Source organism: Sus scrofa, chromosome 2, assembly GCF_000003025.6.
Source record: "Sus scrofa isolate TJ Tabasco breed Duroc chromosome 2, Sscrofa11.1, whole genome shotgun sequence".
Classification (NCBI taxonomy): domain Eukaryota; kingdom Metazoa; phylum Chordata; class Mammalia; order Artiodactyla; family Suidae; genus Sus; species Sus scrofa.
The window spans coordinates 26,094,951-26,115,938 of NC_010444.4; the positions used below are offsets into that span (position 1 = coordinate 26,094,951).

Consider the following 20,988-nt stretch of genomic DNA (forward strand, 5'->3'; position numbering starts at 1 on the left):
CCCGCGACTCGTAAACCGCAGGAATCAAGCAGCTCTTCTAGCTCCGCCTCCAAACTCGTTGGCCTCGCCTCCCGGTCATGAGGCTGCGCGGTTGGGCCTCCGGTCAGCGAGGCCCTCCCGGACCCGCCTTTCGTCTTGTCCGCCCCGCCTCCGGACTGCCCTCCACACCGCCTGATTGCATTTCTGGCCTCGCCGTGTTAGCCCCAACTGAGGGCCGGGAGCAAAGCCTTGCGAAGACCGGAGGGCGCGGGTACCTCTGCTCCCGGCCATGTCTGGCTGTCACGCTCCAGAGGGAGACTGTAGCTCGCGGCAATGCCTCGCGCAGGTAGGGGCGGGGCCGCCGGCGCCTTCTATTCCCTGGAAGCGAGGCGCCTGCGGGGCTCGGCGGCGGAAGCTAGGCGCGGGCGGGGTGGGGTTTCGGGCCGGACCCAACGGGACCCTCGCGCACCGCGGTTTCCGCTGCGGGTGCTGACCTAAGTCCCCGGCTCCCGCTGAGGTCTTTGCTCCACCGGCTGGGGTTCTCTGGAGACAGGAGCTGGGCACCAAACCTTGAATAAGGAAAAATAACGGAGGAGAGCGGTATTAAGTGTGTATTTCAAAGTAACTTCTCATGAAGACCGGGGAAACGTGAAGCCGCGGGTGAAACGGAGCTCAGACTATGAGCTCTTCTGCGCCCTGGCGACCAGCCTGACATTTGGCGCGTAGTAGGTACTTGGGAAACGTCCCCGAGCCGGATCTGTTCAGTAGCTGGCACTTTCTCTGCGCAAGTTGCTCTTTGCCTGCTTCTGTTTAGATTGGTTGTGGGATGATCTAGGAAGGATTTTTCCTTAAGCAGAAGTCACAGGAAGATTCCACCCTCGGGCTGCACATAACTTTTCATTCACTTCTGCATGCCAACAATTTATGGAACACCCATGTGCTCAGGGTGGTAATTAAGACAATGGCCTGGGTTCTGGAGGAGAGCTAGACCAGTAAACCATTACAAGTGAGAAGCGCTGCTGAAGAGACTGGGAATTCCCCCTCAAATCACGACCTGATTCTTTATTCCTCCTGTTATTCTTCCTTGGGGCAGAAGGTCCCAATTAAAAAGTAAAAGGTGGCAGATTTTATTAGGAAAAACTTATCAGCCAGTATTTCTGTGAATAAATGACTTTCCAGAGATGAGCAAAGTCACTTGTTTTCTTCCTCTCACTTATTACAATTTACGTATTTATTCCTCTTTTCACTGCCAACTAAAAATTGTCACCCACCCGCTGCCTCCACAAGGTTTAGGTCATTAGCCGCTGCAGTCAGCCGCTGACCTTCAGCACACTCTTGAAAGAAGGCCAGGGAGATCAGGAATGAGGCACTCTGTGTTCTGTGAAAAACTGGCAGACTAGGCCTTCTGATAGTTAGATATTTTCAGGAGATTTTATGACCCCAATTTCTTGTGTCTTCTCATATCTAGAAGAGCAGTAAGATCATTAATGGTGCCATCTGCTCCTCATGATTAGTGAAATCCTCTGCAGAAGCAGGTGCTTGATTTCAGGTATCCACCTTCCCCAAATCACATATATACTGAACTCCCCCCCCCCGCTTCTAGCAGTTCCTCCCTCGGCGCTGAGAGGCTGTCTCCCAGGCCTCATTTTGCCTCAAATAAAATTTAACTCATGACTCACACTGTGCCTTTTTTTTTCAGTCAACATCACTTTTTTAAAACTGCTTCCTAGAGTATAAATTCCTTCAGTGCGGAGACTTTGTCTTATTCATGGCTGAACTTCCAGGATGTGCTTGATGCATGGTAGGCACTCAAATATTTATGACCGCATCACTAACCACTTAGCTGCTCAGCCAACTGAAAACTTGGAATTCCTTGAAGCCTTCCTTTCCTTCAGTTTTCTTACCCAAAGTCCATCCTTTCTATTTAACTTTTTTTTTTTTTAGGGCTGCACACACTGCATGCATGGCATATGGAGATTCCAGGCTACGGGTCCAATCAGAACTACAGCTGCTGGCCCTACACCATAGCCACAGCAGCTGGGAATCTGAGCTGTGTCTGCGACCTACACCACAGCTCACGGCAACGCCAGGATGCTTAACCCATTGAACGAGGCCAGGGATCGAACCCGCAACCTCTTGGTCCTAGTCGGATTCACTTCCCCTGTGCCACGACGGGAACTCTGTCTATTTAACTTAATTATCTTCCAAATCCATCTCTGCCATCGCTCCCTTACAATTTCATTTTGAAGCTGTTTCCACAGCCTCTCTGATGGTCTGCTCCTTTCTTGATCATCACCCTTTAGCCTCTTCTCTCTACTGCCACGTAGAAATGTTTCAAAAATAAAATCTGATCGTGTCATCTTTTATTTAAAACTGCTCAGTGGTTATCAACCATCTAGAGCATAAAGTCCAAACTCCTGTGCATAGCATGGGCAATCCTTATAGTCTTTTCCCGTCCCCTCTCCATCTCACAGAACCTAATTCCAGTTCCAACTACTCAGAGTTCTGTCTGACGAAAATGCCCTTTCTCCTCTTCATCTACCTTCACACCTCATCTCCTTCATTAGAACTCAGCTCAGGGGAGTTCCTGTCATGGCTCAGCGGTAACGTACCAGACTAGTATCCATGAGGAAACGAGTTCGATCCCTGGGCTCGCTCAGAGGGTTAAGGATCCAGCGTTGCTGTGAGCTGTGGTATAGGTCATAGACGTGGCTCCGATCCCAGTTTGCTTTGACTGTGGCTGTGGTATAGGCCAGCAGCTACAGCTCCAATTCTACCCCTAGCCTGGAAACTTACATAATGCCACAGGTACGGCCCTAAAATGACAAAAAAACAAAAATTAAAAACTCAGCTCAGCATCCCTTCCTCTCTGAAGCCTTTCTAACTCCTGCTCCCTTACACCAGTAGCTTCTACTCCAATAATGCCCTGGACCATCATGTTTTCTACACTGCTTTGTCACTTCACAACTGTTAATAACTTCTTTACTAGAGTTAGAGCCCCCAAATGTAAAGATTTTATCTTACTCTTGTTTATTTCTTCAGGGCCATCAGTAAAGTTCTGCTGAATGAATGAATGAGGGCTATAGCATAAATACCCAAAAATCTACATAGAGCAAATGCCACGGTGCAGAGTTTGAGGAAGGAATGATCACTTCCTGCTGAAATGATAAGAGAAGGAATCCTAGGGGATGTGAATCAGAAGCCTGGTGTAAAGGCTCATGAGCAGGAGTTTGACCGCCAGAGCTGGGATGAATGGAGATCCCACATGAGCAATAACCGAGCAAAGAGAAAAAAGTGTGTTCTTGGCTGGCAGGAAAGTGTGTCTTAGACATCTACTGCTATGTAACAAGTATCCCCAAATGTAGGGATACACACAAGCGTTGCCTCACACAGTTTCTGAGGATTAGGAATCCAGGAGAGTTTAGCTCAGGGTTTCTCATAAATTGGCAGTCAAGCCATCAGCCGGAGCTGCAGGCATCTCAAAACGTTACTGCAGCTGGGGTCTGCTTCCAAGCTCACTCACACAGTTGTTGGCAGGCTTCTGTCCCTCATACGTTATTCATCACTTGAGCTGAGTACCCTTAAAATATGGCAGCTGGATTCCTCCAGCGCAAGTGACCTGAGAGAGAGCAGCCAGGACAGAAGTGATAGTCTTTAGTAAGCTGCCATCAGAAGTGACATACTCTTGACCTCTTAAGCTGCCTTCACACAGACCAGCTGCATATAGTGTAGGATGAACTCTAAGCCAGGGTGTGAACACCAGGGCGCAGAGATCATTAAGAGCCATCCTGGAGGTCAATTACTGCAACTATGTTGACTAGAACTGAGAGGTTCATGTAAAAATGTGAAAGAAAATATTTGCAAAGTTGGGGCAAGAAAACAGAAGGACTTAAATTACAAACTAAGCAGGTGGTATTTGAGGAATGGAGCTCACTGACTAAAGTAGTGTGTTATTTTAGTACTAAGAGTGAAAGGTACGCTGGAGAAAAAGAAATTGTAGGCAAGGAGGAAAAAATAATCGGAATCCTCAAATATAAATCCCTGAGAGTTTTTACTGGACTATTACTCAATAAGAAAAATAAGGATAATGGAAAAGTGGATTTCACAATATTAATTGCATTCAATTTAAAGGACTATCTTTTATTCTGACATTATCCTACCTACTCTTTAATGTAAAAAAAAATGCACTTTTTTTGAAGACTGTGAAAATAGATGGTTAAATATGATTAATATCATAACTTGACAACCTTCTATCTGTCCCTAAAACTTAAAAAACAGCAATGGAAACTACTGGTCTTGAAATTCACAAGCCTGGGAATCACCAATCCAGATTATTAATCTAAGGAAACCGACACTTAGAAAGGGTCACTGACTTGCCATAGGGTACTTAGCTAGTGTGGGTCAAAGCTAAAGCCAGGCCCATCGTCTTCTGATTTCTAGTCATCCTTAACTGGTAAGAGGAATTTTTAGTTTGGTGAAGGTGGGAGGGAAAAATAGGACTTTTGGTGGAGGTGAAGTTGTAGAGAAAACCAGTCTGCACAGAGAGGAGAATGAAACAGATGTGCTGAAAGAAGCAATGACCAGAGCCAGAAAACGCTGACACCTTGCTTGTGCCTGCCTCTTGTCCCTTCCTTAGGCCAGTGTCAGGAAAAACTTAGACTGAAATGAGCAAAAGAGACTGCCACGTGCCTTGAGGCTCTCTATGCACTATTTGACAGGTCTGTAAACTGTTGAATGCTGAAGGCAATGCAGTTATTGTTCATAGAAATGCAAGTTGTGTTACAGAGATTCAGTTTATTCCTGCGCAGATCTTGTCCAGTTTTTATTTGTAAATCCAGGATTATTGATTACTTTTATGTGTGTGTGTTTTGAATTCTCTTTGGACACAGTCATATCATCTTCTTGGTTTCCTCATTAATCAAAGGGTTAAATAATACCTTTGACACGTGTATATTTCATGTCTGTATGAGAGTCACTCCCCCCCCGCCCCGGAAAACCTCTACCTGAGAAATACATGCCTCTGTTTTGTTTAAATTGCAGGAAAAGGAGTTCCCGTCGTGGCGCAGTGGTTAACGAATCCGACTAGGAACCATGAGGTTGCGGGTTCGGTCCCTGCCCTTGCTCAGTGGGTTAAGGATCCAGCGTTGCCGTGAGCTGTGGTGTAGGTTGCAGACGCGGCTCGGATCCTGCGTTGCTGTGGCTCTGGCGTAGGCCGGTGGCTACAGCTCCGATTCAACCCCTAGCCTGGGAACCTCCATATGCCGCGGGAGCGGCCCAAGAAATAGCAACAACAACAACAACAACTAAATAAATAAATAAATAAATAAATTGCAAGAAATGGTTGGGGAGGGGATTTGAATCATTGAGGACTGTGAGTGGGTCATCTCAGTGACATTGGAGGCTGATTTCCTTAAAATGAGTAGATTGAAAAATTGGGAAAATGATGTATTGACTCAAAAACTTTCTAGACTTTAGTGTTTTTAATATATACAAAATACTGTCAAATATTTTATCCTCACTGTATGGCACCTCCACTGTAAGAAGTTGATTGTAATCCATCTGTAGATATGTCTTTCAAAATTCTTTTTCTACGTGAAAGCCAGACCTAACAAGAACAGACAAGTATGGAGTTTCCACTGCAGCTTAGCCAGTTAAGGACCTGACATGTCTCTTTGAGGATGCAAGTTGGATCCGTGGCTTCGCTCAGTGGGTTAAGGATCTCGTGACCACATAGGGTCATAGAGCCATAGATGCAGCTCAGATCCGGTGTTGCCATGTACTCAGCTGCAGCTCCGATTTGACACCTACAACTTCCAAGTCTGGCTGTAAAAAGAAAAAAGAAAAAAAAAAGACAAGTAATATTGACATTCAGGAGAGAACTAAATATTAACTAAATATTTTTTTCTTGTCAATTCTTATTAAAATATATATTCTGATTTTTTACTTTTCTTGCCATTCTTGCCATTACTAAAGAATTTTACTAATTCTTGCCAATTATCTGCATAATTCAAATGACAGCATTTTTACTAAATGTATCTCTGTTGGTTCCTGCTGCTAGTGATTATTTTTCTTGAAAGTGTAATTTTGTGGGTTTGAATGATTGAGTGAAATTTTACTAACAACAGCTACCTTATCATTATTATTCCTGTAGCATGGAGCTGTTGCTAATTGCTCCAATACCTCAGTTCTAGAAAGACAAAAGGGAAAGGGGAGGCCCTTAATAAAAGACTATTTTCTGTAATGTTTGCAACTTGCTGTGCAAAAATTGATGGTTTTAAAGAGTGGAAAACTGCAGGAGTCTTCTCATTAGCTATACTTTAATATGTAATTAAAATATCATTTATATCCCTAAAAAAGGAAGTAGCAAACTATACAGGGCATGGGTAACTTTGGCTAGATAGTGTAAGGAAAGGTATAAGAAAAACCAGTGTAACTTTATTATTCATTTTAATTCAGGAATTTTCGACTTGTTAAAATGAGAAGGACATTAACATTGACTATGCACACGTTGTGCTGCATCTTTATATCCGTGATATCTCATTTTAATCCTCATAATGTTCTTATTTTATGGATGAGTAAGTGGAGGCCCCAAGTCATGTAAGCAATAAATGTGTAATTGGGATTTGACTTCATGTCCATCAACTCCTCTAAGCCTGTGTTGAATCAGAACTTTATAAAATGTCAACATTCCCATGTTCTTAGTATTTTTAAGTCTATACCATCACATTAGCATTCATAATGCATATCTAAAATGAAATGTGGGAGTTCCCGTCGTGGCGCAGTGGTTAGCGAATCCGACTAGGAACCATGAGGTTGCGGGTTCGGTCTCTGGCCTTGCTCAGTGGGTTAACGGTCCGGCGTTGCCGTGAGCTGTGGTGTAGATTGCAGACGTGGCTCAGATCCCATGTTGCTGTGGCTCTGGCGTAGGCTGGCGGCTACAGCTCCGATTAGACCCCTAGCCTGAGAACCTCCATGTGCCGCGGGAGCGGCCCAAGAAATAGCAAAAAAAAAAAAAAAAAAAAAAAAGAAATGTGTATGTAAAATATCAACAGTGATTTGGGGAAAACACAATTTCAGAAATCCAGTTAAGTAGCTGAAACTTCAGTCTGTTTAATAATAATCCCTCTTTGGACTCAAAGATGTTTTTGTCCCCAGTTACACAGTGCCAGGATTTGCACAGGCAAGTTTGCTTGCTGAGCTTTTCAGCACAGGGCATCTATTTCTTGTTCATTCTTACCTGGGGGTCCCCTGTGCGGGGAGGGATTTTCTATTAGATACTCCATGTTGAGCACACCTGAGGTTTTATCTTGTGTTTCTAGTGACTTGCATAGCTATCAAAATTGAAACTCAAGGTCACCAAGAGTTTTGCAAATACCTCCAGGGAAATTTTGGCTTTGGAGCCCACTCCCATCCCGGGTAGATATTCCATTTTTTTGTGGCCCCTGTGAGATCTTATTTTCTTGCCAGCTCAGAAGTTTGTTTTGAAATTTTTAAAAGATAATTTATTCAGCAGTTTTAGCTGTTGTCAAGGTAAGGGTTGTATATCATACTGCCAAAATGGAATTCATTGTCTTTATTGTTGTTTTTGTTTTCATTCATTTTAGCTTTAAAAAGCAGGGGGAAGTGCTTTGTTCTGTGTGTGTTTTTTTCCTAAAGAATCACTAGACATATAAAAGTAAGGCTCTTATTTCAACTAGAGTTATTGTATTGATCATTTGCCGTGTAGGCAAATATGGAATCATTATGCTGTACACCTTAAACTAATGTTATAGGTCAATTAAACCGCCGTAGAGGTAAATAATTGACTCAATGTTATCCCAACATATATCTTCATAGATTTAGGCTTAGAAAATATTAATTTAATTACGATTGTTTTCTGACTGCTTTGTATGTTATTTTCTTGACTTTATATCCCATAACGAGTATATATTGTTTTTGTAATAAGAAAAACAAGACAGTTAACTATGAGAAAAGGACATTTTTAGAATAAGAGTAAAATTAAACCAACACACAGAAAATGAACCAAGAACTCTCATAGTATATCCTGTATATCATAACTTAATTGAATAAGATGTTTTTGTGTAAGGAAACTTTCTGGACAGACTGAAGCTTGTTCCTTTCTGTACTGGATTCTATTTTATTAAAGCCATTTCAATAGATATTTTATAGTATAATCTGGACATTTCCCCACCTTGTTCTTGCAACTTGTTTCATAGTATTGGACTGCATGGCCCTTCACTGAATAATTCCAGATTGCCAAATAATATAGTAGATCGACTTCCCAAACATTAAAAACAAAGTGTATTTTCTTGTAATTTTCTCCCTCATGGTGCCCTCTCTATGGCAGATTTTCTTAACCTTCCTAAATTGGTTTCTTAATAGACATGTCATCTGGAATAGTCACTTGATAAAATAATATCTATTTTAGAAATCATCATCTTCTTTTTAAGGACAAGGAACATCCACGGTACCTGATCCCAGAGCTTTGCAAACAGTTTTACCATTTGGGCTGGGTCACTGGCACTGGAGGAGGAATCAGCTTGAAGCATGGGTACGTTTCTGGTTGATTTCATTTCTGAGAATTCTTCATATCTGATTTCATTTCTGAGAATTCTTTATGTAAGTAGACCACAGAGAGCCTAACATGTGTTATAGCCAAAGAACAACTGATGATCAGTTTAATATGATACTGAAGGTATTTAGTTTCTAAATAGAGAAATAAATTGTTGCATAACGAAGTAGAATAAGTATACAGATGTTGCAGACATAATAATATTTAAGGATTTAAGAAACACAATTTCTAATCAGAATAATTTGGGAGTTCCTGTTGTGGCTCGGCAGGTTACAAACCAGACTAGTACCATGAGGATGCGAGTTCAATCCCTGGCCTTGCTCAGTGGGTTAAGGATCCAATGTTGCTGTGAGCTATAGTGCAGGTCACAGATGCAGCTCAGATCCTGCATTCCTCTGGCTGTGGTGTAGGCTGGCAGCTGCAGCTCCGTCTGATTCAACCCCTAGCCTGGGAACTTCCATATGCCACAAGTGTGGCCCTTAAAAAAAAAAAAAAAAGCATAATTTGGTCCTTGGAGTACCAAGGTTAAATAACATTCTGCCAGGTATGTTCACACTTCTGAAACTTTTATAGAGTCTCCTCTGGGTAGACAGGATTTTTTCAAATTTTCAGATACATATTTTCAAGTCACTTAAATAGAGATTACTAACTATCCAAAATCCTAAAAACAACATTTTATTGAGTCAAAAAAAAGATAATATACCTTTCTAAATGCATGTATCATTATTAATAGACATAGCACCTGCAGGTCCATGTTGTTCACTGGACAAAACAAGAGGTATTAGACTTGAAACAGAAGGAATGAATAGTATTTAATTGATCATTAGACTTATTCAGCGTCTTTAAGAGGATGAAGAAATAAGTAACCTACTACTAATGAAAATAAAGATTGTGGAATCGCATTCTCTTTAAGTGTTTCTGGAACAGGATCAAAGTTTTTCCTCCTAAAAAGTTTCAGGAATGTTATTGTCTGGAGGCTGAATGTTAAACGTGTAACTTGATTTACTTCTTTATCCTAATCCACTTTCTTTAACAAAACTGGATTACTACAATATTTATGTAATATTGATATATGAAGTAATGCCCCCACAAGGAGGCTGCAGTGTTTAGAAAAGAATGGAATGTAAAATGTAGTCAGAATATTTTGAACAAAAGGGACTGTATGGCACACCACAAGATGATGCTATTGAAATGTTAATTACCCAGGAACTCATGAAATGTTAATTAAACTAAGGGAAACAACAGGAGGGGCCGAAGTCAACAACTGTCACAGTTACATGTGTAGGGAGGCTCTCGTCTGGAAAGATCCTGTTCCGCGTGGTACATGGTACATCCATCAATGCGTCCTCTCTTACCATCAACCCAGTGCTAATGTGCCATCAGCATTTTGCAGGTTTTCAGATTATTTTGCCAAACTTCAACTTGACCTGTCCACAACAAAGTCCTATGATAACAACATATGTTGCTGTTTCATTGATTCATTTAGGAGTTGAGTCCTAGCAATTTGGTTTCTCAGCTGCTTTATTTACAGTACATCATAGTCTAAACATTGCCTTTAGTCAACTGCTTTTTATTTGTATGTGCAGAAATAGTTTGTGTATGTACAAAACAGAGCTTTCTACCAAACTGAGAATAAACTTTTTTTTTTTTTTTGTCTTTTTGCTATCTCTTGGGGCCACTTCCGCGGCATATGGAGGTTCCCAGGCTAGGGGTCGAATTGGAGCTGAAGCCACCAGCCTATGCCAGGGCCACAGCAACGCGGGATCCGAGCCGCGTCTGCAATCTACACCACAGCTCACAGCAACGCCGGATCGTTAACGCACTGAGCAAGGGCAGGGACCGAACCTGCAACCTCATGGTTTCTAGTGGGATTCGTTAACCACTGCGCCACAACGGGAACTCCCAGAATAAACTTTTCTAACTGGCTCTTTAAAGAAACAGCAAAGTTAAAAATAGAGTGCATGTTAGGGGCCACTGCAGATCTTAAGAGGGAATTTTTTTGATCATAATGACGTAAGATATATGAAATTTGTGTAGAACTAAAATGTGGAACCGTGTACTAAAATTGTGTGTGGTCACCCTAAAGCATTCACTGGCACATTTTAAAATTAAATGGTTTTATAACACTACAGTGGGTTTATAGGGAAATTGCATCATATTTGTAGAATGCTTTTCTATAGATTCTTAATTGGCGAGGAGCGCCTCCTGGAGGTCACAGGTGAAAACAGCCACAATTTTATGGCGCTGTACTTGGGAGTCTTACTGAATGTGTGCCTTTATCATCAGTATTATTCTCACGTTAGTGAAGGTTTGGTTTTCTTTGTCTGATGCTTGGAGCAAATAAATTTGGAATGAAGTACAAACCCAACAGATGATGTTTCCAGAATAATGCTGACAATAAGCCTTTAGGGGATATGAAATTATTTCCTGATTCCTAGGTTTGGCTGCTGTCAGTCCAGCTTCTGCTGCTGGTGTATGATGCCAAAAGAGGTATATAATAAGAGACAGCCTATCACCCATAAATAGCTAAATCAGAAGGAAGAAATGGAGAACCAAAAAAAATAGCAGTAAACAAGGCAATCCAGGATACTCAGCAGCCACTGTGTTCAGGCTGGGTTCCTACCTTCCAAGTGTAGCATTTCCTGTTTTCACAGTATAATATTTTATGTGTCAGATACACTAAACTTGTTTATGCTATTAGAATTAAAATGAATAAACCCTGATTGTATATAAGATAATTGAGGCATAGTAAGATTTAAAGGATTTTTTTTTAACGATAGAGAGTAAATAAAAATAGAAGTAGTTCATGGATATGTTATGGACGCTCAGGTTTCACTCTCCACATAGTGAAAGAGCAAGAGGTATGGAGAAAATAAATTCCCAAACTTAATACTTTGACATGCAAAATGCTTTTTGTTTGTGGCTTACAGTGCCAAGTAAATACCTCACTTGAGTCTTTGCCTTGCTTCTGTCCTAAAATAAAGCTCTGTCACCTTTCTCTTTTTATGCAGGTATCTCCCTCTTTGTAGCTGTAAATATATTTTTCCTAAAACCTAGTTAGCTAATTTTTAATTAAAGTCGATCAAAGTCTAAACTAATTTCCATTTTACAAAGGCAGTAATAAGAACAGATTGAGCATGCCAAACACTTGAACAAACAGAATAAAAGCCCTGGATTTCCCCGCTTTTTAAATGGAGTTTATTTACCAGCAGACTATTTTGAACTTTATTTGGGTCTGTTCCCAGGACTGCGTAAATATCTCCCCTCAGGAGAGGCCTACTAGTTCATTTACCAGCAGAGGTGATTGAACATACCTACCACACACGGTTCTAGAGTCTCTTTCTTGTTGCAGGAGGACAAAGATTTGGATCCCTGCTATTTGTCTGTAAGGGGGCCCTTTTAACAGCATGATCCTTACACATTCCCACGGGTTCCAGAGGAATGCCACTTTGTGGTTTTTCTTATGCAACAGAGTTCTAAAGCAATAGATACTTTGTGAAAAAGAATGCTTGGACATAGCTTACCCTGCTCTGAATTTCACTCCCATTATCAGGCATTTATTTTCTAGACCTTAATTTACAAGTACACCCTCAAAAGGAACTTTCTTGCATTTTTGTCATTTCCAGGTATAGGTTTATTAGTAGCCCCAGCTCAACAGCTTGATGCAATATGGGTAGTCCTCTTTGTTTTCACTGGGAAACAATATTTATTCAGTGTCCCTATGGCCTCACCTCAGTGGCAGAAGCTGGAATGTGCAGGTGCTGGTTTTTCCTTGGTTTTGCACTATGTGGCAGCTTTTTTGGCAGCAACTGAAACTGTGAAATGAACCAAAGGATCTTTGTTGAGGATGAAAATAATTTAGAGAAGATTTTGAAATTAATTTCCAATTCTATCTGAAAGCACCTTGTGGTAAATGGCATTGCTGTAGCATCTCCCTTAGCACAAAATACTGTGAAACAGAGAGATTGTCAGATATAGCCATGCCTTTTATATTTTTTACTTTCTGCAGTTGTTTTAGCTTTGTTTCCAAATATTGTTGAAGGTTTTCCAATTAAAGAAGCATACTATTCCATTCCAAAAGTAGCCCTGTGTTAATGCTGTAATTTAATTAACTGTCCAGCAGAGGTCTCTGAACTTCATGTTTTGTAGTACCATCCATGCAAGACAGAGATCTACACCTAGTGAGACTATTTCCCCAATTAGATTTTAGAATAACTTGTTCCATGTATTGTAAGATAAACTCTGCATATTCATGCTTAAAGATGCTAAAGACTTGTGTTTTCAGATTTTTATTTCCCCTAATTAGATAAAAGCCTGGTTACCATGGATTTCACACCTTCAAAAGAAAGAAATATATATGAAAATGTAGGAGGCAGAAGCAACTCTCAGCATTTTACTGTGTCACCAGCATTATAAAGACATTAAAGTCACTTGGTATTCTTTCTGTAAAGCCTATATGATTAAGTAAAGCGGCTATTCGTATGACTTTGATTTACAAAGATCACTAATGATTGGACTGCAACAATATACTTTTCTTTGTGCAAAAGCAGACCATTAGAGTTAAATAAACGCCAATTTGTATGTTTTGTGTTTCCAGCAATGAAATCTACATTGCTCCTTCAGGAGTACAAAAGGAACGGATTCAGGTACAGTAAAGGGGTGCTTCTTAAACCCAAATGCCTGTTCTTCTTTACTTGATTAATATTTTGTGAAATGGAATTAAAAGAAATGTTAGTTTTGAAGGAAGGGGTTATATTCTGATAATTTAAATAACTAATCAACAAACATTTGTTAAGTAACTTAAATTTTTTTAAAGTGGTAAGGACCTGCATACAACCAGGTGTTTTGAATTCTCATTCAGCCTCTAGAGGGCAAAAGTGAATAGTGCAATCTTAAGTCATAATTAAAAATGAGTATAAGTTGGCAGCACTATCACTCCACCTTCATCAGGCTGATAGGGTACTCAGGTTGGTGGTGTCAAAATGATTCATATTTAATAATAGCAAAGCTCCTTGATTTAAAATTGTAAAACTTGGAGTCCCCCTTGTGGTGCAGCAGAATGAATCCAACTAGGATCCATTAGGATGCGGGTTTGATCCCCGAAATAAACAGCTAGTGAGTATTGGGGCCAGAATTCAAACTCAGAATAGTGTGACTCCACTGTGCGTCAGGGATCAGGCATTGTGTGAGCTGTGGTGTAGGTCTCAGGCATAGTTCGGATCCCATGTGGCTGTGGCTGTGGCATAGGCTAGCAGCTGTGCTCCAATTCAACCCTGAGCCTGGGAATTCCATATGCCGTAGGTGGGGGCCCTAAAAAAAAAAAGAAAAGAAAGAAAAATTGTAAAACTTTATTTCAAAATTTTGAGGAGACCAATTTGCTAGAATAATACCCAGCATCTAGTTAAAACAAGCACATAATGCTTAACCTCTAAGACCTAATGCTTAATTAATAAAATGTTTATATTGTAGTTTGTAATAAACTCTGGCAAATGAAAGTTACAGGTCAGAGATACACATGTTTTACTAAGAAAAATGTGTGGATCTATGTAATTTTTAAGAATTTTTAAAATAATGTACTTTGTTGAGATGAACATTTCTGAGTACCAGTTAAATTTCTCAAGGGATAAAAAAATTTTACTCTGTATTTTTCTTCTTATATTATGAAATATGAGAAAAATTATAATACCCATCTTAGAATGATGATTCTCTCTGAAGTACAGTTGTGAAATTACAGGGCAAAGTTGAGAACCTAAACTGGTGAAATGATATCAACATCACTACATGCATATTTAATTTTCCATATCAGTTTTTACTTCCTATTCTAAAGGTCAACTTTTAAAACTTTCTTGAGAATATTTTTACTAGTAAAAAACATTTTTTTGAGTGCCTGTCATGGCTCAATGGAAACGAATCCAACTAGGAACCATAAGGTTGCGGGTTCAATCCCTGGCCTCGCTCCGTGGGTTAAGGATCCAGCATTGCCATGAGCTGTGGTGTGGATCTCAGACACAGCTCAGATCTAGCATTGCTGTGGCTGTGGTGTAGGCCAGAGGCTACAGCTCCAATTTGACCCCTAGCTAGGGAACCTCCATATGCTATGGGTGCGGCCCTAAAAAGCCAAAAAAAATTTTTTTTAATTTCTCAAAATAGCTAAAATTTTTTGAGAAACTGATTACATGAATATGTAAAACATGAGTTAAATATGTGTATATGTGTTAGCACTGTGTATATATACAAGAAAGAGGATATTTCTAATTGATACTGTATAAGCCCTCCTCTTTGTCTCCTTCCCTCTCTACATAGCCTGAAGATATGTTTGTGTGTGACATCGATGAACAGGACATAAGTGGACCTCCACCGCATAAGAACCTGAAGAAAAGCCAGTGTACTCCTCTTTTCATGAATGCTTACACAATGAGAGGTAGGCAGAAAATGTATTCAACCTATGAAAATTGCAGAGTAGGCTCCCCTAGAGAATGGCAATTATCGTTGCACTTAAGATTTCTTAAGTACCTACAGTGTGTAAGAACTTTCACTATATTAACATCTTCAGTCCTCACATCAGCCTATGTGGAGGGCCCATTATTTTTCCATTTTACATGTGAGAGGATAGAGGCTCTGGGAAGATGTCCCCGAAATAAACAGCGAGTGAATACTGGGGCCAGAATTCCAACTTAGAATAGTGTGACTCCACTATATCGTCCAATTAACCACCTAAATATTCTATTTACAATCCAATTCCCACTCCTAGAGTTACACTTCTGGGAGCTTGTAGTAGAAATTAATCAGGATACAAATGAGGGAAAATCATGGCCTTTTCTTCCCTGTAGTGGGAGTGGTCCTCTCTTTTTTGAAACATTTACTGTATGATAAAAGCAGGACACCTATCTTAATTCCCAAATATTGTGCTGGAAAACCAGCCCGGAAAGGTTGAACCCAGAGGCAATGTAAAAATAGAAAAGTATAACTGAAGTACTGGCTCAAGCATAGCAGTGAAGCATGAGGACGACGCTTTAATATAGCCCCTGAATAGAATCAGTATCACGTAATCATGCCATGTTCGGTTCCCGGTTTATCATCAGCTACTCCTGAAAGGATACAACTTCAGCAACAGATTCTAACAGTATGAATCTTTCCTACCAAAAAGCTAAATAAACATCCAGTTACAAAAATAGCCATTACTAAATTTTATAGCATACAAATTCTTTTTTATTTTTATTTTTATTTATTTTTTTGTCTTTTTGCCTTTTCTAGGGCCGCTTCCGTGGCATATGGAGGTTCCCAGGCAGGGGTCCAATCAGAGCTGTAGCCACTGGCTTATGCCAGAGACATAGCAACGCAGGATCCACACCACAGCTCACGGCAACGCCGGATCCCTAAGCCACTGAGCAAGGGCAGGGACCGAACCCACAACCTCATGGTTCCTAATCGGATTCGTTAACCACTGTGCCACGACGGGAACTCCTACAAATTCTTTTTTAGATGAATCCACTGCATCTATATCTTCTAATGCCTACCCTCCCTCATGCTGCAAGATGTGGCCTACACTGTGAAGCCTAACTTGGTGATTAAGGGTCAGATGAACTGGGCTCAAATCTAAGCTCTGCAGCTACTGTCTGTGAATAAACAAGTTACTTAACATCCCTGGGTCTCCATGTCCCTGACCGTTAAATGGGGGGAATGGTCATTGTGATGATGCTAAGAGGTAACATCCGTAAAGGGGATTTGCCCAGCGCCTGGCACATAGGAATCCCTAAGTAAGAGGTAGTCGTATGATGATTACAATCTTCATATTATTATAGCTGTTCGCACACCAGCTAAAAGGTATTGATTGAGAACGTACCAAGTGTTGTACGTTGTCCTGATGCTGGATAAAGTTGTCTTCTTCCTGACTCCTCCATTACTATTTCTCTTTTCTACCTCCCCACCTCCTCTCCTCTCCTTTGTCACCTTCTTAGTCCATGCCAAGGAAAACAAGTCTGTAACCATGTACAAATGTGTGTGTTTATGGAAATATGTATATTCCCCCCGCCCCCGCTTTACAAGGTGTAATTTGTATTCACTGAGCAGTGACTGTCTTCTTCCTCCAGGAGCAGGTGCTGTGATTCACACCCACTCTAAAGCTGCTGTCATGGCCACCCTTCTCTTCCCAGGAAGGGAGTTTAAAATTACACATCAAGAGATGATCAAAGGAATAAAGAAATGTACCTCAGGAGGGTATTACAGGTATTTCCCCCTGTTTGGGGCTTAAATAATTTAAAAAGTAGTCTTCTTCTCGTGCTAAACAGGATGCTGACCTTTGGATGCATTGAATGAGATGTTGGGGATCTGTGTTAGATCGTGCTCACTTGATACCGCACTTCCAATGTGTTCTCGGTGACACACATCAGTTGCCTGTCTCCTCTTCACCACCCCCAACCCAGCCTTGGCAAATTAGTGCCAGCGTGAACAAGGACATGTTTGTCAGAGTAAAATGAAAAACCTTGGCTGAGATTTCTACAGAGAAGGGAGGTGGTGTCTTCCCTTCAGGAGAGAAGTGCCGCTCTCCTGCCCTTCTGAACTTCATCCTCAGGAGGTTTCAGCTCTGACTAAAGCTTATACCTCGTTTCGATTTAATTTGTATTTCTGGAACATTTTCATTTTTTAAAAAGTTTTATAATTAAGTAGCTCTCTGTACTTTTATTATTTTTCAGTGAAGAAAGTGACGTAGTTTAGAACAGAGGCCTTCTAGATAAAATGAACGAAATCCACCAGCCCACAAAAATATAGCAATTATTCATCAATCTGGAATACGGGGATATGAAGAAACATGTTCCTGGTGTCCAGGGACAAGCTCGGCATTTCATTTGAATGTACTGGCATGCTTTTTTGTTTTTTGGCCACACCCACAGCATGCAGAAGTTCCCAAACCAGGGATCAAACCCAAACCATAGAAGTGAGTGATAATGCCGGATACTTACTCCACTAGGCCACCAGGGAACTCCTGTACTGGCATTTCTGTCCCTGAGCTTCACCCTTCTAAATTTCTGAAGGGCCTGAATCCACTCTGCCATGTTGAGAGGAAAAGGGTGCTTGTCTTTCTAAAGTGTTCTTACAGCAGTATCTTACCGTATGTAAGAAAATGTATGTATTTAAACTAGTGTGCTGAGAAATTAATTTGATTTTAGTTAATATTTGTTGTGTGCCTAAAAGCATTCCTCAGCACTGGGAAACACCTGTTTACAAAAGTTAAATATTTAAATTATGAGCATGTACATACTAACAAAAGCATAGCTTCATATTGCCTTTTCCATATCTGGGTATTGAAGGAGAGGCATTATGTGTGCTATCAATTTCAGTGGCATTTGATTGCTTTGGTGAAGAAATAAAAATAGGTCAGGAGAACACATGAAAGGGTGGGTAGAGGAACAGAGCGTTTGCAATTCTATTTGAGCCTGGCTGGGAAATTAGCAACAGAGTCATTATCACAGCTCAGGGGCAGTGATATTTCATCATATTGGGGGAGAATCCTGAGTGTCTAGTCAAAAGAAGGGCAATGAAGGCTGGATGAAGTAAGAAAGGACAGGATTTTTACATTTTCTACTCTACTTTTAAATTTTTAAGTCCACCTTTAAAAACACAAAAACAGAAAACTTTCCAATGCCTAATTTTTATTGGGGGAGGAGGTTACCATTTAAATATAATTAATTGTCCTACCTTTTGGAAGCAATATGCCCTCGTAGAGTGAAAAGAATGCTGTTTGATGCTCAAGGGACTATCCTGGCTTTGCTCCTGTAAAGTGGGTAGATTGGATTAGATTAGCTCGCAGGTCTTATTTTGCTGTGGGATTATTTAGCCTTGTTATTTAGCACTATATTCTGACTGTTCAGTATATGGTAGAGGACAGTGTAAGTTTGTGGTTCTCTTGGCCAATATCAGAAAAGATTTGAGACTAGCAATTTATTCCTTCCACATTTAAGGATATTTTGTAATTACCTCTACTTTACATTAAGTGATAAAATGTGCAGCTCATACTGTTAATGGTTGGCCAAGTTCTTTATCCCATGACAGCTACATAGCCTGTACCTTCCTTAAATAGTGATTTCTGATAATATACAGCTAGAAGTATTTTGGTTAAGTTTAGCCATTATAAAGGTGATGAAATGAAAAAGCAGATGTTACATTAACAAGGCAAGAGAAATTCATGTAAAAAGGAAAACATGTTGAATTTTGATTGGTTATAAATGACCTCAAAAATGGACTAAATTTTACCAGTGACTAGGTATTTGCTGAATTACTATTATACAAACAAAATGAAAAATGCATATTTTGACTTCATCACATGTACTTACTAAAAATAAGGTAGAAGAAGTTCTATGTTACAGATTTGAGAGTATTCTGAAAATATTATCATACCTTTAATAGTTAGCTCCAGAAGGTCTTTGCCATTCCAGGGCCACCAACCACACCTGTATTTATATATCTGCCTATCCAAGACACTGTTGGGTCCTACAGAGAGAGCATAAAATGATTTTATATCACTGGGAAATTCCTGCTTTAGTAAGTACCTCAGTTGTTAATCCGTCCTACGCTTCTAATTCTGAGATTTATCATTTTCTCATCTCCTGTTAAAAAATACCATGATTCTCTATGCTTCAAGGAAATACTTGTATGATCTTGATAATTTCTTTGTTGGGTTGTGGTATCCTGCACAAATTTCTGCCACTTATACTTAGGATTAGAACAATGCCTGCCAAATTCCCAAGGCGTCTTTTGATACAGATATTTATGCAAGATACACAGAATAACATGCAACATCTTGTTCATAAATTGGAGTGGCTTTTTAGATATAAAGAGAACGTCCCACTGGTTACTTGAAAAAAATTATGTTTTATGTATGAACACCTTTATTGTCTTGCAGATATGATGACATGTTAGTAGTCCCCATTATTGAGAACACACCTGAGGAAAGGACCTCAAGGAGAGAATGGCCAGGGCAATGAATGAATACCCAGACTCCTGCGCCGTGCTCGTCAGACGGCACGGAGTCTACGTCTGGGGAGAGACGTGGGAGAAGGCCAAAACCATGTAAGTGTCAACCAAAGACCATCGAGAATAAGTCACCACATTCTAAACGTAAGAGGGATCGAAATAGGATTTTCTTATTTAAAATGAAGTATGATTTTTGCGTGGGTGTGTCGCTGGTCAAAATGGTTTACATTTAAATAGTTTATCATTCTTATTTCTAGAGATTTTATTTGTATTATGTATTCTTTTGTGAAGAAATATTTTTCGGGTGAGCTGTTATTTGGCAAGGCACTATGCTCTGATACAAAGGAGGAGATACAGATCTTGGTTCTCTGAGTTGAAGGCTTGAATAAAGCTAACCCGTGTTATACAATGATTTGCTACATTTATTTCAAGAAAGTGGCCAAGTTAAAAGATAAAAATCTAAATTTATATAGGTAGTATGTTTTAAACTCCCTTTTATTTCTGAGACGTATATGACATGATGGCATGATTCAATATGATTCCATGTTTTAACGTTTAAAATAAAAACTGCGCCTAGAACTGAGAAAAAAAAATGGGCAAGGAACAGGGTTAACTTGATGCAGAGGAAAGATACGATTATTAGGATTGGAGAACTCTGTTTCGCTACTTTTGGTTCTTTTTGCTTTTTCTTTTACAGGTGTGAGTGTTACGACTATTTGTTCGATGTTGCCGTATCAATGAAGAAAGTAGGACTGGACCCTACACAGCTTCCTGTTGGAGAAAATGGAATTGTCTAAGCCAAGTGGAAGTTTATGATATACAGAGACAAAGCTTAATTATTACTTAAATGACATGACTTTTTTAAACAAACTGAAAATTTCCATGAAGCTATTGATTTGTCACTAAATATTGCACAGACACTGGATTTTATTTGCTTATATTCTTGTAATTTTAAATGACAATACAATGGAATAAAATTTTTATAATGAATGTTTTATGTTCATTTCTAAATCCCTTAATAGCAAAATATTTTCTTTTAGTTAATTTTTTATATATTCTCCCAGAGGATTCCTCTTATGCTTTAAAGGTATTGGTGATAAAGAAATTCATTGGAAAACACCAGGCACTCATTTTTTTTTTCAATTATACTGATTTTTTTTTAAGTTTATATGATTTTTTTTCCATTATAGTTGCTTTACAGTATTCTGTCAATTTCTACTGTACAGCAAAGTGACTCAGTCACACACATATTTATATTCTTTTTCTCACATTATCCTCCATCATGCGCCATCACAAGTGACTAGATAGAGTTCCCTGTGCTCTACAGCAGGATCTCATTGCTTATCCTCTCCAAATGCAATGGTTTGCATCTATTAACCCCAAACTCCCAGTGCATTCCAACCCCTCCCCCTTGGCAACCACAGGTCTTTTCTCCAAGTCCACAAGTTTCTTTTCTCTGGAAAGGT

At 39.9% G+C, this 20,988-nt stretch overlaps 1 protein-coding gene across 1 annotated transcript; it reads left to right on the top strand.

The window, feature by feature from the left end:
• Positions 70-20,512, top strand: APIP (APAF1 interacting protein). The gene is given in 8 exon segments (XM_003122870.3): positions 70-325; positions 8,430-8,530; positions 13,149-13,197; positions 14,855-14,972; positions 16,642-16,777; positions 19,452-19,495; positions 19,498-19,618; positions 20,220-20,512. Coding segments are annotated over 8 exon segments (726 nt in total). The 5' UTR covers positions 70-268; the 3' UTR covers positions 20,320-20,512.